The sequence below is a fragment of the Nannospalax galili genome, unplaced genomic scaffold (genome assembly GCF_000622305.1).
Source record: "Nannospalax galili isolate Female #2095 unplaced genomic scaffold, S.galili_v1.0 scaffold511, whole genome shotgun sequence".
NCBI lineage: Eukaryota > Metazoa > Chordata > Mammalia > Rodentia > Spalacidae > Nannospalax > Nannospalax galili.
Window position 1 is genome coordinate 2,010,066 of NW_008331831.1, and position 25,224 is coordinate 2,035,289.

At 36.0% G+C, this 25,224-nt stretch overlaps 1 protein-coding gene across 3 annotated transcripts in view; it reads right to left on the minus strand.

Annotated features, from left to right (window-relative positions):
• Nucleotides 1–25,224, minus strand: part of Rock1 (Rho associated coiled-coil containing protein kinase 1) — a 155,306-nt gene that overhangs the window by 64,836 nt on the left and 65,246 nt on the right. For 2 of the 3 annotated variants that reach the window (XM_008826963.2, XM_029560558.1), the window contains 6 exons: nt 24,769–24,913; nt 24,167–24,305; nt 21,402–21,493; nt 13,233–13,392; nt 9,106–9,166; nt 3,822–3,910 (listed from right to left, as the gene is read on the minus strand). In XM_008826963.2, the coding sequence (XP_008825185.2) occupies nt 3,822–3,910; nt 9,106–9,166; nt 13,233–13,392; nt 21,402–21,493; nt 24,167–24,305; nt 24,769–24,913 (686 nt within the window). The remainder of the gene's footprint in view (nt 1–3,821; nt 3,911–9,105; nt 9,167–13,232; nt 13,393–21,401; nt 21,494–24,166; nt 24,306–24,768; nt 24,914–25,224) is intronic. The other variant, XM_017796569.2, reaches the window with a different exon arrangement.

Consider the following 25,224-nt stretch of genomic DNA (forward strand, 5'->3'; position numbering starts at 1 on the left):
TTACAAAGCCTTCTGTAGAGCAATTAAATGTATTTTTAGAAGAATAAAAATTACATAAGATTAAAAGCCAATTATAATGATGCTACAAAAAATTTTAGAACATGCATGATTCAGTAATTACATATGTGCTTCTTCCTTCATAGATTATCAAATGGCATGGTGTAATGGCAGTAATTTCAAAGTAATGATGAACATGAATAAGCAGAGATAAAGAATTTTAATACTGGAAAATATCTGTGACCTCACTGTAATAAAATTATAGCTACTTCTGATTAACTGTAGTTTGCTGCTTGGAGAAAAAGAAAAAGAAACTTTGAGGCCAGCAAGATGGGTAAAAGTGGGTAAAAGCACTTGCTATGCAGGCCTGATGACCTGAGGTTGATCCCAGGCTCCTGATAGAAGGACATAACTGACTCCTGAAACTATCCTCTGACGTCCACACAGGCACCACAAATGTATGTGCACCTGCATTCATACATATGATATACACATTCACATAATAAAGACAAAAGGAAAAAAGATAAAGAAAATTTTTCTCTCATCTAAGTTTAAAGACCTCAAATTCCATATGTGGACTCTTAGAAAAGGGTCTATTAAGCTCAGATTAAGAATTTCTAAATTCCCAAATGTGGTAATTGCTATCACATAAATACTGGTCATTTAACCTGTAATAGGAGATAAAGTAAATGACAAGAAAGGTATTTATCAAATAATATATGTACCACTGGGCACTGAAGGCAATATTCTGAGATCAACTCAAAGCATATTATCTCTTTCACATTTTATTCCTTGGGCTCTACTTCAACACATACATACTGTATATGTAACATGCTCATGTGGATGTCTCAAATACCTCACTCAGCATGTCTAAACTAACCTATTTCCTCTGCTCTATAGTTCGCCCTTCAATTTGTTTCCATTTAGAATCTCCAAGTAACTGACGACAACATGGAATTATCCCTGCTGCCCTCTTCTCATTTATTTGGAAAAATAAATGAAAAACCCAAGTGTTGCCAATTAACCAAGAGGTTATTTTTGTGTGTAGGTGTGTATATGTGTGAATATAGGCACACATGTATGTGCAGGTACATGTGCATGGGTGTGCATGTGGAGGTCAGAAGTTGACATCAGGTATCCTCCTTTGATCACGTTCCACTTTTTTATTAAGGCAGGGTTTCTGAACCCAGAGTTTGTCAATTTTGCCTAGTCTAGCTAGCCAGCTTGTCCAGCAGATTGGTCTCTGCCTCTAGAGTACTGGAATTACAGACAGCATGCCCATCGGCTTTGAGGTGAATGATGGGAATCCATTTTCCCCCACTTCTTACTTTAGTGGCTTTCAATGTGCTTCTATCTCACCTAAGTAAATTCCAAATCTCTTGGTTTGTCCTTTTTCTCTCCTAGTTTTTCTCACCAATCTTTCTACTTCAGGTTTTTTAAAACATCCAACAAAATAGTATAGGTATCCTGATGTAATGCTATTTATATGTGTATCCTTTCACACACACACCCCTAAAAATTGGGGGGGGGGTGTCTTTTTGAGACAGGGTCTCCCTGTAGCCCCAGCTGTCCTGGAACTCACTGTGTAGACCAGGCTGGCCTTGAACTTACAGATATCCGCCTGCCTCTGCTTCCCGAGTGCTGGGATTAAAGGCGTGCGCCACCATGCCCGGCACGTATGCATCTTTTGTTTAGAGAAAAAAAGAGGACAGGTACATGTAAGCCCAGGCTAACCCTGAACTCATGATTCTCCTGTTCCAATCAGATTACAGGTGTGGGCCACCAAGCCTGGCATATTTCTAATATAGTCTTGTATTATTTTATCTTCCCTGATGATTACAATCTCTATACAAACAGGAGATTTATCTTCTTTTATTTAGTACTATATTGCTAGTATAAACATTATCTGACACAAACTGAAATTTTTGGGGGGTGGGGGGGTCCTTTTGAGACAGGGTCTCCCTGTAGCCCCAGCTGTCCTGGAACTCACTATATAGACCAGGCTGGCCTTGAACTCATAGAGATCGGCCTGCCTCTGCCTCCCGAGTGCTGGAATTAAAGGCATGTGCCACCATGCCTGGCCCAACAAACTGAAACTTTTGTTTAATGAATTAAGTTGATATGAATGTAGAGAATTAGATGAAAATTAGTACTGATTTGATCTGTATGTACTAGTGATAATGGTAGTAGTAGTGACAGTGATGAGTATGTAGTTTGACAAAAATCTGTCTCTAGTCTGCTCACTCACATTAACCAAATTCTCCCAGTACTTATATAAGAGCCTTAAGGTAGGAGAAAGACAATTTTTCAAAACACAGCTAAATATTTGTGGGATTAAGGGGGTGAAAAGCTGTAATGGATATGATATAAACCTTTCAAAAACAATACAAAAACAGTATCAGATATATGAGCTCTCATAAAAAAAAGTTAAGTACAATCCCTAGGTACTGTATTTTGCTTAAAGAAACTATTTACCATGTCAATATATAATTTAAAAAATTCGCACATCATTTTAATCCATTTCTATTTCCTTTTCTGAGACAGGGTCTCACTTTGTAGCCCAGGTTCTCCTCAAACTTCTCCTGCCTCAATTTCCTAAAGGCTGGGATTGCACCTGAATCCTTAATTCCATTTCTCGAAGTGACAGTGTTCAGGTCACTAGTCACTTTGGCCATTCCTCTTCTTCCTCTAATCTCTTACCATCAGTACTACCAGCTACCTTTAAGTGTGCCTAAAAGAATATTTTTAATTATCTGTAGGGATGTGTGCACATGTGAGTGCAGGTGCCACAGAGTCTAGAAGAGGGTGCCAGATCCCCTGAAAGGGATTACAGACAGCTGGCAGCTACCCCATGTGGCTGCTGGGAACTGAACCCAGGTCCTCTGAGGAGCAGCACTCTTACCACTAGCCCCCAAATTATTTTTTGATGCAGAAGCTTCTCAGTATCTATAAAATTTTGTTATCTACTTTATTTCCTCCTTTATATATTCTTAGAAATTCCTTCCAAATCCTGGTTTTGGTTGTTTGCTTAGAGCAACTTTTTTTTGTTTTTCTAAATTTTGTATTATACACCTAACTTTATAATCTACCAGGAAAGGTAGATTATTTCCTATACTGCCAATACTGTCAAGTTTTTCTAATTACATTTATTAAAGACTAAATTTCTGCTATGTTTATATTTCATTTACTAAATAATCTTCATAAAGTATAATTATAAAAGGTTGTTTATAATTAATAAGTACTAACATTACACTGTTATTTTACAATACTTTGATAATCCTCTATTTCATAAATATATGTTTATGAAGAATTGATTCAACAGAAAAAAAAATCGAATTATGGTCTAGAAAATCTCCATGGAAAGTAAAGTAAAAATTAGTGATTTTAGGTACTGATATCATTTAACATTTCAGAAAGCCCTTTCAATTAGCTAGTTAAAACAGAAGAGAAATTAATAAATCAGCAAGTAAATGAGTGAAAGCTAAACATACTTTTTATGACTACGAGAGGAAATACACCCTAAATAGTCTGGAAAAAAAAATCTATAACCAATACCAACATAAGTGTTTCCTTTTTCTTCTTTCTGCAGTGCTGGGGAACAAATCTAGGGCCATCAACAAGCTAAGCAAATACTGTACTGCCAAGCTACATTCTAAGCCCACTAACACTACTTTTCAATTCTAGTAAAGACACTTCATGGATGTGCATCAGTAGTAATCTTCATATCCCCATATTCCATGTAGTTTCAAGTGTTTACAGAGTATAAGTTTTAAAATATGTATACAATTTGTAATATGAAAAGCATCACTGAAGTACGTTCTCACCTGCACTTTTGTTCCATTTCATCCTTTAACTGCATTTCATTATGCAGCTGTTCTTCAAGCTTGTAGATTGTTTTTTGCAAACTTTCCTGCTTTAATTGAAAAAAAAAAAAAACTCACTTGATTCTGTGTTCAAAGTATTGCAAATTACACTTTTTATTACCATGTTATACCTGTTTGGAATATGATTATTTACTTTACTCCTATCTCTGCCTTTCTAATTGTTATTAATTGACAAGTACTATCTCAACATTTACTAATATGTCAGGTACTAATACTAGGCAACACTAATAAGAGTTAAAAAGGTTTGGTCCTGTTCTCATAAAGGTAATAAATAGCTGGACATAATGTTATACATGTATCAAAACATTATATGGTACCCTAATATATACGTCTTTGTGTTTCTGTGCACAAGTTAAGAATATACAAATAAGGTCTAAAGAGATGATGTCTCAGTGGTTAAGAGCACTTGTCGCCCAACACCCATATGGCAGCTCACAATCATCTTTTAACTCCAAGTTCCAAGAGATTCAACACCCTCTTATGGACTTCACAGGCAGATGCGTAACACATGGTACACATACATACATGCAAGCACTTAAAAATAACACAGAACAGCTGGGTGTAGTGGCACATGCCTTTAATTCCAGCACTCAGGGAGTCAGAGGGCAGGCGAATCTTTGTGAGTTGAAGGCCAGCCTGGTCTACATAGTGAGTTCTAGGCCAGCTGGGGCTATAGGGGGACCCTGTATCAAAAAGAAAAAACAAAACCCAAAAACAAACACCACAGAATAAAAATATATTTGGGGAGGGGGAGGGGTGGGACGGTCTTTTTGAGACAAGGTCTCCCGGTAGCCCCAGCTGGCATGGAACTCTCTATGTAGACCAGGCTGGTCTCAAACTCAGATAGATCTGCCTACCTCTGCCTCCTGAGTGCTAGGATTAAGGCATGCCCCATCATTTTATGTTTAAAAATATCTTTTAAAAAATAGCTGGGTGTGGTGGTGCACGCCTTTAATCCCAGCACTTGGGAGGCAGAGGCAGGTGGATCTCTATGAGTTCAAGGCCAGCCTGGCTGGGGCTACAGGGCGACCCTGTCTCAAAAAGACATATGTATACACACACACACACACAAACACACACAGTGATCCACAGACATACAGACAAAATAGTATAATTTGGTAATAATAAAATAACATGTAGACTGTTGTGAAGAAAAGAAAGGGTCATTTCTGATTTTACTGGAAATACATACCGTGTTAACTAAAACCTAAATGATAAAAAAAGTATCAGTCAAAAAGAAGGGAAATATAAAGAAGGCATTGAGGCCAGAATGCCAAGTCAAAGAAGAGAAGAAAACTTGATGTTTGATAAAGGAGAGGAAATCAAATACAGTATAATACAGAACACAGCAGAGGAAGTTACTCATATCAAACTTCAAAAGGTAAGGCCACGATCCTTGTATGCAAAATAAAACTTAAGGACTTAAACTTATAAACAATTTGTGCAATACTGACCATCTAAAACAACATTTCAGGGCTAGGAAGATGATTTATTAGGTAAAATACTTGCATGCAAGCACAAAGACCTGAGTTTGGATCCCCAGCATCAACAATAAAAAGCCAGGCATGGTGGCACACGTTTGCAACCCCAGTGCTAAGCAAGGAAAAGACAGAAAGACCTCCCGGGGCTTGACTCAGTGAGACCCTGAATCAAAAGAGCAACAGAGGAAGATATGTGACTTTCACTTTAAAGAGCAGTGAAACTCCAGGAAAAGCATCCACGTAAAAAGCTAGAGAAATGATTCAGGTAAGAAGGAAAGTGGACATGAGGTCAAGTAGTGGCTGTAAGAATGAAAAGGAGAAATAGGTAAGTTTATTAACTACAAGATAAGATTTAGAAACTAATTTGAATAAGAAAGAACATAGATACTACCATTATGAAAGGAAAGAAACCCAAAACACTGCCGAGGAAGGTTTGGGGAGAAGAAAACTGTGTGTTTAGCTTTGGCTTAGTTTGAGGTGTCTGAGAAGTATCCAGGAAGACAGGGATTCAGGTATAGATCTCAAGACTGACATGCACAGAGTAGAAATGAACACAACCACACTATGGAAAACATTTAATGACTGAGCAGTTATTAGAGGATCCTGCAAAGAAGAATGAAAATAAAATTCAAAGAATCATGAAAAAAAAAAAAAGGAATAATGGAAACATGAAAGAGTTAATAAGGAAAGAGCAATCAATCTAAAGTAGTAAAGAAGAAAACTGCTCATATTTGGCCACTGCAACATTCTTTATCTCAGCTAAGACTTTCAAGGAAGACTTGATTTTTGTACTTAGTTCTGGTTAATATAAATGGTACTGTAAAGTAATACTAATAGCTAAATGGCAGCAGCTTCTAATAGAAATGTATACAATCACAACAATAAAATCAGTCCAAAGAAAACACAAATTTTTTGAATATTTATTGGCATTCCCTAGAAACAAGTACTTTTTTAAAAAAAATTTTATTTACTATTTTTATTTTATGTGTATGCATGTGTTGTCTGAATGTAGGTAAGTGCACCCATGGGCGTGCAATGCCAGTAGAGGACAGAAGAGGCCGTTGGATCCCCTGAAACTGGAGTTATGGACAGTTGTTAGCTGCCATGTGGGTGCTGGGATTCAAACCCGGGTCTTCTGCAAGAACAGTCAGTGTTCTTAACTGCTGAGCCATCTCTCCAGCCCTATTTTAATAATCTTTGAGCACAGCTAGCTATTTAACTTGAGATGAAAATTTAAAAGAAAAAGATGAGTATGACAACCAAAAGGTGCTTGCATAGTTCCTTCCCCTTTTCTCTCCCTCTTTCTATTCCATGTTCTCTTACATTTAAGAAGAAATACGACATAAGGAAAACAACTCTAACAACCTAAAAAAAAAAAAAAAAAAAGGCTGCTGGCATGTGAGAGGTAGGGGCAGGAGGGGTAGGAGTTCAAGGTCATTCTCAGCTACATTGCTAGTTAGAGGTCACGCTGAACTATCTCAAATCAAACCAAACTAAAAATAAATAGGGGTGGGGATGTAGATCAGTTGGTAGAGTGCAAGTCTAGTACATGTAGCTCTCAAGAACCTAAACCAACAAACCAAGAATAAGTAGGGGTGGGGCTGTAGATCAGTGAGTAGAGTGCTTATCTCACATGCTTGAAGCCCTGGGTTCTAGTCCTCAGCACGACATAAACTAAGCATGGTAGCTCACATGTGTAATACCAACACTTGGAAAGTGGAGGCAGGAGGATCAGAAGTTCATGGTCATCCTTGACTAGATAGGGAGTTTGAGGCCAGTCAGAGTTATCTAAGACCTTACCTCAAAACAAACAAATATAAATTTTTAAAAATTGATGCTACTCCTTTGTTTCTTGATTAAAAACATACAGGCTATGTGATGGAGCTATAGCTCAGTGGTCAAGCAAATGTGAGACACTGGCTTTGATGTCCAGTATCACCACCAAAATTTTAAAAAGTACAGAAAGTATCCCAAAAATGTTCTAAGGATGGCAATATAATTATTTCTAATACTTGTTTCAGAAAAGTCCTACTTAACTCGAAAAGATTTTCTCAAATTTAAGTTAAGGAAGGTTTGTTTTTAAGCCTATCTCATGAACATGAGCCATGTGAACAACAAATAACCCCCAAGTAGAATATGCCATGATCCCTAATGAAATACTTATCACATATTCCTAATCCAGGGTAATCAGCTTCATAGTGAACAAATTAAATGATACTGTTATTCTCCATTCCCTCAATTCCTTTTCGGTCTTGAAGATCTATCCTCTACTTTTCTTGCTCCTAAGTCTACAGACTATATTACCTGAGCTCTATTGCCCTATCGCTCTAAGTTGGTTTCAGACCATAGGAGGAAACAAAAGACAAGAAGGTGGAGACAGGTAGTTATTCTCTCCACACCCTTCGGTACTGTACTTCTGGTAGTGTTCTAGATCATCTATTTCTCTTCTATGATGTCAGGCTTGCTAAGTGCTACATTTTATCTCCTTTCAAACCATACAGGAGCAAAGGTTTTGCACTGCTGTTAGTCAGCAGGAGCTTTAGCAACTTTTATTTCCCCCCCTCTATTGGTATTTATAGAATAAGTGCCTTTATTAAATTTTTTCCATTTCATGACTGGATACATAAAATGTGGTAAACAAGCCCACTGAGATATTATTCAACCTTTTATAGGAAGGAAATTCTAATATATATATACTACATGAATGAATCTTAAAGATATTAAGCTAAAAAGAAATAAGGCCATCACATAATGACAAATATAGCTAATTCCATTTTATGAGGTGGGTAGAATAACTTCATTGCAATAAAAAATAGTGGTTATAGGGGGCTGGAGAGATGGCTCAGCAGTTAAGAGCACTCACTGCTCTTGCAGAAGACCCGGGTTCGATTCCCAGCACCCACATGGCAGCTACGAACTGTCCTTAACTCCAGTTCCAGGGGAATCCGAAGCCCTCGCCTGACCTCTGTGGCATTGCAAGACACGGGTGCACTCACATACATGCAGGCAATACATTCATACACATAAAATAAATAAATAAATAAATAAAATATTTTAAAAAATAGTGGTTATAGTGCCTGAGGGCAGGGTGAAATGAGGAGTTAATTGTTTTAAGGGGTACAATTTACAGCTTAGAATGATGAAAAAGTTCTAGAGATGAACAGTTTGTACAATTATATGATGGTTCCTAATGTCACTTAACTGTACACTTAAAATTAGTTAAAATGGTCAGTTTTATTTATATTTATATTTTGTCAACAAGGAAAATTCTCTTATTAACTTAAATCTTTTGAATGTTTTAAGGATTCTTGCCAGCAATTCCTACCACCATCTTCTTTTGAGACACTATCTCCTTGTTTGGTGCCCAAGCTGACCTAGAAACCCCATTAGAACTTGTGATCTTCCTGCCTCAGCTTCCAGTGTGTTGAGATTATAGGAATATACAACCATGCCCAACTTCCAAGTTCCTTAATGATAAACTAATTTACCATACATTCCTAATTCCAAAGATTTAAAAGATTATCACTGTTAATCTGTAGCAATTTACAATTTATTAACTACCTCTACAAATATTATTCTACTTGATATTCAGGTTTATCATCACACTAAAGAGAACACGATAATTTAAAAGTGCCATAAATACCTAAGTTCATTAAATGCACATTCACAGCAATACATACCCTTAATCGCATGCACACAAATACGTTAGCTATGAATTTTAAAAAGCTGAGGAAAATACCTACCAAGCTTTTATCCACATTGGAGCTAGTTCTGTTATCATTGGGATTTGCTGAAGATAAGGATCTGGGGGCAGGTAGGAGTTTAAAAACAAAACAAAAGAATCTTTAGTATATAGTAACAACTAATAACAAATATTGTATGCCTATTTTATAGTGCGTATATTAGGTATTTTTAAAAATTAAGCACAAGTTCAAAATTTTTATTTCAAATATTTTATTACTTTTAATTTATGTGCATGAGTGTATTGCCTGCATGTAGGTAAGTGCACCCACGTCATGTGACGCCTGTGGAAGTCAGAAGAAGGCATTGGATCACCTGGAACTGAAGTTACGAACGGTTGTTAGCTGTGATGTGAATTCTGGGAATCAAACCCAGGTCCTCTGCAAGAATAGCCAGTGCTCTTAACCGCTGGGTCATCTCTCCAGCCCATAATTTTTATTTTAGAAACAGATATAATATGTGCATTAAACAGTTTTGGAGCAACGCACTGTGATCGTGATTTAATATTTCTAGTAAACATCAATATTTATATTATATGGGATAAAGGAAAAACAGTCTCAAATTAGTTTAGATTAAGTTTTCTGGTCCCCCAAAACATGTCATAATAGCTTTATCACTAAATAATTAAAAGTCATTCTGTATTTAGAGCTTTTTAAATATAAGAACTGGGGACAGGAATTATTGATTTCTACAGACATGAACAAAACTACCTCTCTTGCACTCAGTTGCCTTTTAGTAAAACAATGTAATGCCTTTTTCCACTAAAAAAACAAATTTTAAGTTTGAGCCTAAGTAATTAAAATTAAAAAAACAAAAAAAGCAAAAACACCAAAGTTTGAGTGATCGCTTCCTAATTTCTATGAGCCTTGTAAAGCTCTTTAAATTCAGTGTAAGTTAGAATTACATATCAAAACAAGTGATTAGTGAATCTTAAAGAGTATTTTTGTGGGTCTGGAAAGATTGCTCAGAGCACTCCTTCTGGCAGAGGACCCAGGCTTGGTTCCCAGCACCCAGTTAACAATTGTCTATGACTCCAGTTCCAGGGGCTCCAACATCCTCTTCTGACCTCTGTGGGCACTGCAAGACATGGGTCCATTTACATGCATGCAGGCAATACATTCATACACATAAAGTAAAAAATAATAAAATATTTGCTTAAATTTCTAAAAAGATTTTTATAAAGGAAAAAAAGGAGTATTTTTGTATGCCTTATTAAGCAAGGTGTTGCTCTGCTGCTTCTAACATCTGCAGCGAGCTATAGTTGCCACTATTATTAAATTTTTACAATCATTATCACTACATTTGGAACCTTGATTAATCAACAGACCTCTCTCAAAAACAGATCAAATAGCTGAAGTATACTTTATGGCTGGAAAACCAGTTGTTAATATCCTAAGAACGAACAGAGGATAATCAAGTATCCTTTAAGTACCATTGAACACTTCCTCAATTTTCCTTAAAAATTAGATCAATTAGAGATTCAAACAACTAGGAGGCAACAGTATGGGCTGGAAAGGGTTCATGGGGCAAATGAACATTCTCATGTAGTTAGTTCACTTTACTTCACTATCAAAATATCTGACAAATTCACTGTAAGATTCTGCTTATGTAAATAAAAGGACATGACATAACACTGACAGGGAAACTGAATTAGACTACTTGTTCTCTAAGAATCTTCTCAATACACTATATAACTGATGTTGATGGCTAGCATTCTACAAAATTAGTAATAAAAGGTTATCTGAAAGCAGCAGGAGAAACACAAGGACTTATCTATCCCTATTTTTTCCCTTCTCTTTTCTTCTTTCAAGGTTCCTTCATGTTATATTGCTGCTTCTACACAAAATGTGGTCATCTGCCATGTGGGTGCTGGGATTCGAACCCAGATGTCTTCAAGAGCAGCCAGTGCTCTTAATTGCTGAGCTATCTCTCCAGCCCCAACTGTTAATTCTTTATGAAAAGCAACTATATTTTCACCTAGTCATGTAATAAGTAATTGATTTTAATGAGTACACAATAAGGCTATGATATTTAAGAATATATTCTTACAAGGAACAAAAACTTTGAGACAAAATATGAATATAAAAGAAAATCAAATAATGCAATGAAGTACATGAGAATGAAGTACACACAGTTTAATTTATTCAACTAAAGATTAACTTTGTACAGAGAAATCTAAATTAATTAATAGCAGGGGCACCACACAGAAAATTTAATAATATTAAGGACTATTTATCAACATCCTGACTGTTTCAAAGATGCAGCCAAAATAAAATTTACTTCAGGAAAACCCTCCCAGAAAGCTCTCCTCTGTATGTAAGTCAATATATAATAGCTACAATGCTATCTAAGTGTTAGGAAGGAGGAAAGGAGTATAATTTTAGGCCTTTCTACAGGTCAGGTGTTAGCTAACTGGTTGGTGATGCAACACAAAGTTCACAGCTCTACAGACGACTGGTGACACTTCAGAAAGGAGGACTAACTGGCCTTTGGTTTCTAAAGTAGACCTAAATCTTTCATGTGAAAGTTTTGACTAAAATGTTAAGACTTTTCACTTCAAATAAGATTAGCTATAATAAGTCAAAGTTAATAATATTTGACAAAATATTTTATTATTTAAGGGGCTGAAGAGATGGCTCAGCAATTAAGAGCACTAGCTGCTCTTGCAGAGGATGTGGGTTTGAGTCCCAGCACCCACAAAGCAGCTAGCAACCATCTGTAACTCCAGTTCCAAGGGATATAACACCCTCTTCTGATCTCCTCGAGCATTGCCTGACACAGGTACATTTACATACAAGCAGGTAATGCACTCATGCACTAAAATAAAAGTAACAAATAAGATATTTTTAAACAATTATTCTTTAAAATCACATTATGAAGAACAAATTGACGAAAAGAACATGTTTTAGAAGGGATTAAAAATAATGGTATGAAGTTTGAAGCCAGGAAGTAGTGGGAGGTACCTCTCTGCATTATGCTGGTCTAGTGCTTTGTTTATATTTAGTAGCACTTAATAACCTGCACTGTACAATTTACAGATTTCCTCACTAAGATGTAAGCATCTCAAGAGAGGTATTAAATCTTATTTCTGTACCACGGTGTTTACTATATGCATAACACTTTGACTATATGTACATCTTGAATGAATGAATGAATGCAAGCATACTGAATGTCAAATGCTAAGTTTTAACCTTAAGTTTACTTGAAGAGACTCAAGTGAACATTAGGTTCTACTAGTGGCAATAATAGCTAACACTGAATGCTTACTCTATACAAAGCACTGCTCTAAGTGCTTTATTATGTGTTTGTTTATTTAACGCTTAGAACATTCCAATTAGGGAAGAGTTATTATTGTTATCATTGTTATCTCTATTAAATATATTATTTTTATTTTATATGCATGAGTGTATTGCCTGCATGTATGTAAGTGCACCTATGTCGTGTAGTGCCTGTAAAGGTCAGAAGAGGGTGTCAGATCCCCTGGAATCTGAATATGGATGGTTGTTAGCCACATTGTGGGTGCTGGGATTTGAACCTGGTTCCTCTGAAGGGCAACCAGTGCATTTAACTGTTGAGCCATCTCTTCAGCCTGTTACCTCAATTTTTGAGGTGATGGGGACAAAACGTTACAGTTATTTGTTCAACATCACAGTATAGGTAATTTTATATATTACATGGTAAATTCATTAAATGTTTTTTGGAAGGAATTAGTCTTTGAAGAACTAAAGATCATGGGTTTTGGGTAGCAGTAATATTGTGATTATAATGCTAGGGAAATCTTTATATTGTTCCAGAAAATAATACAAGTTGTAACTCTTTAAGTAAGAACACTGACTGACATGTCAGTATTAACTGGTTTCATCTATTCATTATTTTCACTTTAAGATAAATGCACTGTATCAGTCAACAACGTTTTTTTTTTCTGAATAACCATATACTGAACATGAGACTGAAAAAAAAATCAAATACTAGAAATAACAAACATCACTGAAAATTGGTATAAATGAAAAGATGTACCTTTAGATACCATCAAAACTACTTTTAAACAATCTCTAGATAGCTCTAAGAAAATAACATGAATATAAAAGAATCATCACTTAGCCCTAAAAGGATTGCTTAGTATACTCACCTACGATTGCTGTAATATGTAAATCCTACAAAAGGTAGTTGATTGCCAACAAAAGCTTTAGGAATAGGAAATGTTTCTTCATCTCCTTTATCTTCTTCTAAGTCATCAAAATTACTAGTATCAATGTCACTACTTAAATCAGGTACAACTGGTGCTACAGCTAAAAAGAAAGGAAGTAGTTGTTCATATCAAATAAATACACAAAGTGACACAAAGATTCTGTATCAGTCTAGCATGGCAGCATAAACCTATATAGTTCCAGGTACTAAAGAGGCTGGTCGGGAGTGCTTGAGCCCAGGAGCTCAGGGCTAGCCTGGGCAACAAACAGATCTCATCGTAAAGCAAGTAAAATTCCATACTAAATATTGATGATTTCTTCCTTCCAGGTAGTTTGCCAACCACAAAGTAAAATGGGTTGAATCTTATATTAATATGAAGGTTTACTACAATTCAAAAGTAGATGAAAATGATCACCATGTACTTACATGAAATAATTTCCTTCTAAGGCATCTGTAATTATTTATACTTTAAGTTTAAATTGACTATTACAAGTGTTATTAATGTTTGCTACAAGATACATCACAGTATACAATACTTTGCACTTAGGACAACAGAAGTGAATTTCCAGACCTATAGCATAATAAAGTGCACTTTTTTTTGGGGGGGGGGTTCTTTTTGAGACAGGGTCTCCCTGTAGCCCCAGCTGGCCTGGAACTCACTATGTAGACCAGGCTGGCCTTGAACTCATAGAGATCTGCCTGCCTCTGCCTCCCGAGTGCTGGGATTAAAGGTGTGTGCTACCATGCCCGGCACAACGTGCACTTTTTAAAAAAATTTTATTATTTTTTATGTGTATGCGTGTGCTGCCTGCATGTAGATAAGTGCACATGTCATGCAATGCCCGAGGAGGTCAGAAGAGGCTGTCAGATGCCCTGGGACTGGCGTTACGGACAGTTGTTAGCTGCCATGTGGGTGCTGGGAATCTGCTGGGATTCGAACCTGGGTCTTCTGCAAGAACAACCAGTGTTCTTAACCGTTGAGCCATCTCTCCAGGCCCACAAAGTGCACTTTTTTAAAAAATTGGTTTAGGGCTGGACAGATGGCTCAGGGGATGGCAGCATTGGCTCGGTTCCCAGCACCCACGTGGCAGCTAACAACTGTCCATAACTCTATTTCCAGGCACTGAACTGACTTCTGCAGGCACTCCATGACACAGGTACACTTACATACATGCAGGCAATACACTCACAAACATAAAATTAAAATAATAAAATCATTTTTTAAATTGGTTCATCTTAAATAGTGATTTTTGTTGCTGCTGTCGTCAACTGTGTACTGGGGTTAGTTTTTACTGTTGAGTTGACACAAGCAAGAGTCACCTGAGAAGAGGGCTTCTCAATCAAGAGAATGCTTTGATCATATGGGCCTGTGGTCACTGTCTGTAGGGGACTATCTGGATTGCTGAGTGATGCAGGAGGGCCTGGCCCGCTGTGGGCAGTGTCACTCCTAGGCAAGTGGTTCTGGGTTGTATAAGAAAGCTGGCTGAGCACAACCCAGAGAGAGAGAGCGAGCCAGTGAGCATTATTCTACCATGGTTCCTGTCTCCAGATTCCTGCCTTGAGTTTCCACTTGACTTCTCTCAAAGATGGACTGTGACTGAAAAGTGTAGGATGAAATAAGCCCTTTCCTCCATAAGTCACTTTTTTTCATGGCATTTAACACAACAATAGAAAGAAAACTAAAACAATCTGCTATACAGAAACTAGAAATCAAGGCTATTTCTTAGTTGTCCTGGAAATAAAGGGGGGGGATTATAGGCACAATGAGGGGAGTGGTTAAAGGTTTCTATCAAATACTAAAAAACCATAAGTGACAATCAGTAAAAATATTGTTAACAAAGGACAAAATGTCATTTGAAATTAATGTTATTAATGTCTTCTGGAGCTTGAATATGATATACAGGGCACATCTAAAAAACTTCCGTATAAAGTCTTTACACGTGTAAAGAGATGTAGTATAATAAAACAATGAGATCATTATTGACAAAATGCCGAATAATTATTTTAGATATAATCATCTTGTTTTCCTTTAGAGTGAAACATGAAGACAGGCAAGCAAAAATCAAATGAACTTGTTTCATGATCTTCATGGCTTATGTAAAGGAGTCATTTTTCTCCTGAATCACTGGAATATTCGAGGCAAGAAATATCTACTTTGTGCAATCTTAGACATATCAAACTATTTTATTAATTTGGAAGCAAAACAGATTTAACCCAATAAAACTGTAGCATTAATGGAAAAAAAAAGCTTTTCTATCATTTATTTTCCCTGTCTAATTAGATAATGGTACATTCTTAATACTAATAACTGTCTATAAAATGAGGAGTAAATAAAAGGTTGCTGCTTCCTGGAAAATAAATTATGGTCATAACATAAATTTTTTTTCTTAAAATAATAGTTTTCAATCAGTGAAAATTTTTGTCCACCTACTAACATTTGAGGATGTCTGGGTAACTATTTTTGGTCATGAATAGAGGGAGAGATGCTACTTGCACATGAGTCCAAGAATATTATTAAATAGTTTACAATGTTCAGAACAATACCCCCACCCCACCCCCAAAAAACTCTACTTGTCCAATTGCTGGGGCTAAGAAATTCTTTTTAAATTATCATATACAAAATTTTGGGGGGAGAATGGGGAAGGTTTGAAATAGGATCTCACTAGGTAGCCTTGGCTGGCCTCCAACTCACAGAGATCTGCCTGCCTCTACCTCCCAAGTGCTGGGATTAGAAGTGTACACCTGAATATACAAAGATTTTTAAAGAGAAGCAAACGATTGTGCTGTATTTTCTCTTGTCGTTACCAATGGCCTAGTTTTCTTATGACATATTATTTTAGAGTAGGCTTTTTTTGGTCTTTTTTGAGACAGGGTCTCCCTGCAGCCCCCAGCTGGCCTGAACTCACTATGCAGACCAGGCTGGCTTCCATCTCACAGAGATCTGCCTGCCTCTACCTCCTGAATTCTGGGATTAAAGGTATGCACCACCATGCCCAGCTAGAGTAGGCTTTTAAAAATACATATTATATTTGTGAGTACCTGTGCATACATGTCCATGTTATAACATGTTATGTGGAGGTCAGAAGACAATCTGTGGGAGTTGTGGGTCCTAGAGAGCAAACCCAGGTCATCAGCCTTGGCAAAAAGCCCCTTTTACCTGCTGAGTCATTGCTGGTCCATCAGAACAGTTTTGAAACATGTCAAGTTCAATATTTTTAAACTGTGAAATATAAATGCAAGAAATCGTGAGTTATAAAATGTCGAATTCTGGGCTGGAGAGATGGCTCAGTGGTTGAGAGCACTGACAGCTCTTGCAGAGGACCCAGGTTCGATTCCCAGCACCCACATGGTGGCTTTGAACCATCCTTAACTCCAGTTCCAGGGAAATCCAAAGCCCTCTTCTGACCTCCACAGCACTGATTGCATGACACGGGTGTACGCACATACAGGCAGGCAATATACTCATACACATAAAATAAAAAAAAAATAAAATAAAATAGTTTTTAAAAATGTCTACTTCTAAGTTAGGATGTTTAGACTTAACACAATACAACCTAATCACTTCAGAGCAAATAAGGATGAAGATAACCTTATTGATTTATCATTAAGAGTATTTACTAACTTATCATTAAGAGTATTTAATTTGTTAAAAATTCACTTCTGGGGCTGGAGAGATGGCTCAGCAGTTAAGAACACTGCTCTTGAAGAGGACTCAGGTTCGAGTCCCAGCACCCACATGGCGGTTATGAACCATCCTTAACTCCAGTTCCAGGGGAATCCGAAGCCCTCTTTTGACCTCTGTGGCACTGCACAACACCGGTGCACTCACATACATGTAGGCAATACACTCATACACATAAAATAAAATAATAAATATTTTTAAAAATTCACTACTGTAATTAATAATCTAGGAATCAATTCTCATATAAAAGAAACCACTGGATGTCAACAAAACTAAAAAGGAATTCTAAAACGCCTATCTCTACTGAAGTAAACGTTGAGCTGGCAAAAACTATTAGAAGCAACTTTCTGAGAACCATGGAATCTTACAAGTAGCTTAAAACAAGCATGGGAGTTTTTAATAAAGGGGCTGCTGAATTTTGGTATTTAAAAAAATTTCTTTATTGGCCAGGCGTGGTGGCGCACACCTTTAATGCCAGCACTTGGGAGGCAGAGGCAGGCAGATCTCTGTGAGTTCAAGGCCAGCCTGGTCCACATAGTGAGTTCTAGGACAGCTGGAGCTACAGGGAGACTCTCTCTCAAAAAAGACCAAAAACAAGCAAACAAACAAAAAACAATTTAAGAGTCAGTCTATTTGTTTAAGTGATTATGAGGCTTAATAATAAATGCCACACCAGAGCTCCCCAAATCTTGTAAAATATATGAATCTACACATCCAAGAAACTGAATAAAAAATAGTAAAAAAAAAAAAAAAAAACTCCAAAAGACGTACAAGATGAAGAATTAGTCATACAGTATAATCAAACTACCCTGAACAGCAGTAAAAAGAAAAGTAACTACATAGATAAATGTAAAAGTCAGTAGGATTGTATTATTAGTCAGTGATTGCTTTTTTTCTCATATGATTTCAAAAACAAATGCATAAATGGAGGGGGGGAATCCCAAACCAATTAAAATATGAGTAAAAGATTTGAAATTATGCAGACAGCCAATAAGTACACGCAAAGGTATTTAGCATTAATCACTGGGAAATTACAAATCAAAAACCACTATGATGTACCATTAGGATGGCTAATGATTCCTAAAAAAAGTAAAAAGAATTATCAAATAATTCCTTACAGATTCTACTTATAGTAGTAGAATATAAGTAATTCTACTTATAGATATGTACATGAGTTGATAGAAATTATGCCACTGTCAGTACTTCATATATTTCTCACAAGCTACAGGCAGATTAAGCAATGGCAGTATCTTATCTCAAACAAGATGAATGGCCAAGTGTTTTGAAGATCACCACATTATAATTAACATAGAATTATTAATTCTGTATTATATGTAATAAATGTTATCACACACTTTTCTCCAAAATATAACCACCCATGCTTTGACTCCTTACATATGTGATAAATATTACTGAATAAGAGAAAAATGCTTAAATGACACACAATATCCAAATGATCACAAGTACATTTGAACCCTGGCACTGTCATTTGCTCATAGTGTGCTTGAAATACAGTAAGTTTTGGGGGTCTTTTCATTTCTTTAGTCTTCTATCTTTAATCTCACTCACGTCACTTCTTCAATTCTATTTCAAAATAAATGTAAAAGTAATTTTGCAATCTTAATCTGTTATGCCTTAAAATTAAGGGTAAGATCAAGAAACTTAAGAGAAAATATGTCCTGACAACCAAGGAAAAGCAGGTGAAGACCAATTGCCACTGTACCTCAGAAACATTTAACTGGTAAAAGTAGATTAAGTTGTAAAAGGAAGCGATTTTCCTAGAGAAAAATAGAAATCCAAAAATAGTAAAAGGAATTATAATCATTATGTAATTACTTAAAATTTAGGTCAGTGCAGAGTAAAAGCTTTCTTGGTATTTCAGGGGTAGGAAGTGAAGAAAGAATAGGAAGAGAGAAGGAGAAGAAAAGAACAGTAAGTTATACAGATTACAATTTTTCTTTCTTTTTCAATAATCACAAAGCAGAGCCTATTAAGTTTAGGAAAAACTATCAAATGTGTTCCTAAGTATGCTAAATCTAACACAATATCAAAACCATAGGGCCGAGCATATGGCTCAATGGCAGAGTGCTTGCCTAAGATGCATAAGGGCTGGATTTTCATCATTACCATAACAAAACAAAATAAACAAAGCACTCTAAAAATCAGTCATCAATGCAGCTCTTTAAAGGATAAAGAAATAACAATATTAATAAAATCACATAAAGATAATTATAATATTTAAGTACAAAGTTCATTTGATTTAAATCTATGAGTTCACTTTTTTTTCATAAATAAAGGCAGTTTTATGAAAGACAAACAGGGTTATAACAATATTACATTGATTTGGGCTCCCAAATGCCATGCAAATGTAAGCTGCACAAAAGAAAAAACTTTATTGGCTTGAGCACTCCTATTTTCCCACTGCCTGAAATAAAATAATGTTCAGCATATAATAGGAGTTCAAATAAATTTCAGTAGACTACATTATCGCCTCTTCCACTTAATACCAGTTTTTCAATTCATAAAAGAAAATACAATCTTCCTATTTTTTTACACTTACTTATTGTGTGGTTATCCTATAGTTTTGGTTTGGTAGGGGTTTTTTGTTTTGCCCCTTTTTTGTTTTTGTTTTTTGTTGTTGTTGTTGTTATTTCCTAACTTTGCCTGAAAAATCATACAAAGAAATTCAAAAGACACTGCTCTTTGGTCCCCTTATATACTTTTTTAGATTTATATTTGTAAGTTTTTGGCTTTCTTAAACTTTATTCAGAGCGTATTTGGATAAAACAACAAAGCTTTTCAATGTAACCATTTGCCTCATTTTCTGCTCATTGCTATCTTGAAATAAATTACTTTGCAGACTACAGACAATAATCATGTTATATTTACCAGTAAGGCAGATGTTCTTTCCCATTATAAGTAACTGTTAGTGAACTCTCCCAGGCCAAGTTGTTCCCGTAGCTTTTCTAGATAACCAGTCAGCCATTCAATGACATTCTTTGGTATAATTTCTTAATTACCAGAATAATCCTTTTTTTCCTTAGGTAATTTTATAGCTTAGAACAGTATGTACTATAGTGGAAGCAACATAACTGGTTCTAAAAGAAACATTTGGTAACTAGAATACTTTGCTAAAACTACCAAAACTACATGGTCTATATCTTCTGAATTAGTTAAAAATTCCCTCCCCTCAAGTAAGAATGATCATTCATGGGACTAGAGAGATGGCTTAGCAGTTAAAAGCACTGACTGCTCTTGCAGAGGACCTGGGTCTGAATCCCAGCACTCACATGATGGCTAACAACCATCCCTAACTCCAGTTCCAAGGGATCTGATGCCCTCTTCTGTCCTCTGCAGGCACTGCATGACAGAGGCATAACATTCACAAAATTAATTTTTTTTAAAAAAAGAACTATCATCCACTATCTCAATGAATTAGGCAGTCCTTACCAAATGCCTAATGTTCCTAACACTACATAGGTAAGGATTTCCATTACTATTTACTGATATGGTTAAAGCAGGAAGTTGGGGGCTGGCATGCATTATCCATCTTCTGATAAATGAAAGCGGAAAAGAATTTCTAAAACTTAAGTTGTGAAAAAGACGAGTTCTTGTCTTCTAAATCTATAAAGATAATGATGAGCCATCTTTAGTGGTATTATGTAATTTTGATAAGACTAACTTATAAAAAGTTTTCTTCAAATATTTTTAACTTTCTTTTTTAAAAAATAAGGAAATGTTCTACAGTGACTGAAAATTAACTTCTAGCAGCATACTATTTATTTTGCAGCTGCAATCTGCGAAACCCTAAGAACCAAGTACATCAATTTTCAATGTCTTCCTAAATAAAACTGAATTACAATGTGGCACACTTCTCAGTAATAGAATCTCCTTTTATTTATTTATTTATTTTTGTCTTTTTGAAACAGGGTCTCCCTATAGCCCCAGCTGGCCTTAAACTCACTATGTAGACCAGGCTGACCTCGAACTCACAGAGATCAACCTGCCTCTGCCTCCCAAGTGCTGGGATTACAGGCATGCACCACCACGCCCAGCTCAGACTCATAAGAAAATAAGTTATCTTTTCATGAGAAAACACACTTCAATTTCCATTCTTATTTACTTATTTCTTCCTTAGGAAAATAAGCCTAAAATAAACAGCAATTTAACAATGCTCAAATATCTAATTATGATGGCTGAGCCCCAATCCATTACATCTACATTATATTTAGTGGAACATGAAAAGAACACCCGTACAATTTCTCCAATATAATAAAATACTCTTTAAACTAGTTTAGAACAATTTCCATATAGCATTTATGTACTTGTGACTTTCAACACATGTAACAGATATTTAGCAAGGCAGCTTCAACTTACTACAACTACTTTTGATCATGTACTCAAATGTCCAGGAAAAATGTAACTTACTGTCCCGGAGTGTTTCCCAAGCCCACTGATCATTTTTGAAGAAGAGATGTCGTTTGATTTCTTCTACACCATTTCTGCCTAATCTCACTTCTCTAAATAGAGAGGGAAGGAGAAAAGTAATTAATAATTTAGGACCTTATTATAACCCCCTATAGGTTTCTTTGTGACAGAACACACTGTCACCTTAAATATTATTATCAGTAAATATCTAAAACTCAAGGAGAAAAAAGTATACACAGAGAGCATTAAAGAAATTACTTAAAGAAAAAATATATTTCATGGCTTTTCCATTGATAATGAAGATCCAGATGAATGGATTCATCAGCATGACTCACAATGCCTTTTCTTAACAATTATTTATAAATTGTGGTAAAGTTATATATTTTTTGTGTAACCATCAACTTTACTTAATACAAGGTTCTACCCCAAATTCCAGAAACACATCTGTCTTTATTTATTTATTTATTTTAGTTTTCTTGAGACAGGGTCTCCAAGTAGCCCTAGCTAGGGTAGATCTCAGTATTAGACCATGTTGGCCTCAATCTCAAAGATCTACCTGCTCTGCCTCCTGAGTGCTGGGATTAAAGGTGTGCATCACCACACCCTGCATCAGAAACATTAAAAAAAAAACTTTTTTTTGTCTTTTTGAGACTGGGTCTCCCTGTAGCCCCAGATGTCCTGGAGCTCACTATGTAGACCAGGCTGGTCTTGAACTCAAAAAGATGGCCTGCCTCTGCCTCCCAAGTGCTAGGATTAAAGGCGGCAGAGGCAACACCCAGCTGAGACACTGTGTTAAAAAGCTAAAAATTAACTGTCCTGTACCCCCCCCCCTCACCCACCAAGAAAAAAAAAACCCACTGATTAAATCAGCTTAGGACAAGTCTTTGGTAGAGTGCCAGAGGACTTTCTTTTCTTGTTGAATATTTTATTAATGACTTGGATGAGGATTCTGGTGATTTGGGATTAAATCAGGATATCGCAAAGCTAGAAGGGAAAAGGAAGATGATATAATAGATTGCCAAAAAGAAAAAAAAAAAAAACCAAACAAACAAACAAACAAAAAACTAGCCTCCAATAGAAATGCAACACCATTTATTCTTTAGTCAAGGACTTTTAAAAAATTAGAATACCATAAATTCCAAATGTTTCATATTGTTTTAGATGTATAACACTTTGTCTAGTAGCTTTTATTACCTCCCTTAGGCCAGGTAAAGGAGCCACTTTGTGATTCTCTGGCACACTGTACTTATCTCATGCTATTAACACTCTAATTTGTCTACTTCCTCCCCAAAAGACTAAAGGTACTTGAGAAATGCTATTTGTCTTGCTCATTTTTACATAGATAGCACAGAACACAAAATATTAGTTCTTTCCATTACAATGTAAAAATTTGAAAGCTTTGCCTCTCCTTTCAAGCTCTACAGGACATACTGAAGAGAAGTCAATTATAATTAGCATAAACAAGTACTAGTCTTGCCCTACTATTTAAATTAGCAATATACAACCAACATTAAATGTAATCTTACAAAGTCATTTAGATCAGGTATTTTTGTGTGTGTGTGTGTGTGTGTGTGTGCGTGTGTGTGTTACAGAAAAGAATTAAATCCAAGGGCTGGAGAGATGGCTCAGCAGGTAAAAGCACTTGGTGCTCTTCCAGAGGACCTGGGTTTGATTCCCAATACCTACATGGCAGGTCACAATGCCAATGTCTACATGCAAGTGGTGCACTAAATAAATAAATACATATTTTAAAAAAGAATTAAATCCAAGTTCTTATGTATACTGGACTGGGCTATAGCCCCTGCCCCTCATTCCTTGCACTGCAAACAATAAAATAAAAATAAAAATAAAAGTAAACTACAAAAGTATATATAATGTGCTTTCTTTATTTTTATTTCAAAAACAGTAACATTTATAAAATGCTTGTTGAAGCTGGAAAACAACAGCAATAACTATGTGTAAGAGAGAGGCATTCATTTTGACACTGCCGATCAACAACCAAAAAACGGCATAAATTGGAAGGTGCATTATCACTTTTACACAGCTAAGGAAAAATGCTCTCCATCAAGTCAATACACATCACTGATGCAAGATGCACCCAAATTTCATATTTTAATATGCTAAGAAAAAAAAATCCAAGATTCAGTAGAAAAGACTATCATTCTGACAATTAACCAAGTTAAAATATTTATAACAAAAGATTCCCTGGTCTAGCCACCAGACAAGGCTGTCTTATTGTCCTAATTGCATTTGTGCACTAAGTTGAAAATCAGAGAAGAAATCATAACATCCTAAAACTATACCAGGCGTCACTGTCATAAATGATCTTCAAAATGGAAGCTTTTATATTCTAATAGCTCACATGCAGCAGGTCAGGTATAAATTGTAAAAACTGAGCAGCAAGAGCCTGGCTTGGTGGCGCATGTCTTTAATCCCAGCACTTGGAAGGAAGTGGCAGGCAGATCTCTATGAGTTCCAGACCAGCTGGGGGAGACCCTCAAAAAGACAAAAAAAATAAATAAATAAAACAAAATAAATAAATAAATAAAATCTTTATAAAAAAAGAAGTATATGGGCTGATAAGATTTCCCAGCAACAACTTCCCAGCATGCCTGACAAACCCATGTTCAATCCCCAGAGCCCACAATGGAAGGAGATAACTGATTCACCTCCATGTTGTAACATGCACATATATGTATACACACTAATAATTAACAATAATAATAACAATAAAAATAAAGAAGTTCACTATCAAGGCTACTTACCTGTCAGTAAGGAAGGCACAAATAAGATTTTTTGCTTCTTTTGATATGTCATTATCATCAGGGAAAGTAAGTGAATTTTTATGGTTCATAATTTTACTGTAAGTCCCAACAAGAGAATCTGCATAAAAAGGTGTATCACCTAAAAAAAATGAAAGCAAAAGAAAATACATTTGAAAAAATATTTATGTCAAAGGAAGAATCAGTTATTTGCTTAAAAAATAAGTATGTGCGCTGGGCGTGGTGGCACATGCCTTTAATCCCAGCATTTGGGAGGCAGAGGCAGGCTGATCTCTGTGAGTTCAAGGCCAGCCTGGTCTACACAGTGAGTTCCAGGACAGCTGGGGCTACAGGGAGACCCTGTCTCATAAAAATAATAAATAAATAAATAAATAAATAAATAAATAAAGTGCTAAGCTAAAACCATATACTTATTATATAGAAAGAAGTAACACATCATAGTTAAGGATTATGTCTGCTTTCTACAAATTAATGTTGCTTAATGTAATAAGTATTTAGATGAGTAGAAGCCACGTGGGGAATTTGGGATGCACAATGACATTAAACGTTTATAAAACAAAACAAAACAAATTCTCCTTACTCACCAACAAGCATCTCATATAAAAATACCCCAACTGACCACCAGTCACACTCTCGTCCATAATAACCATCACCACCTTGGGATTTTAATACTTCAGGGGAAATATAGTCAGGTGTTCCAACTGCTGTATCACATCGTACCATGCCTTCCTAGAAAGAACAGCAAGGCAAACTTTGAATTAGAATTTTTGTTGTGTTTTTTGAAACAAGGTCTCACAATGTAGCATTGGCTAGCCTGGAACTTACTATGTAGACCAGGCTGGCCTTAAATTCATCGAGATCTGTCTGCTTTTGCTTCTTGTATGCTGGGATTAAAGGTATGCACCACCATGCCCAGCCTGGAGGACAGGGACTAGCAAGCAGGAGGCAGTGTGTATGGAGGATGAATAAGGATAAAGTATGACACATCTGGAAATACCATAATGAAACTTGCTATTTCTGCATGCTAACACAAAAAATCT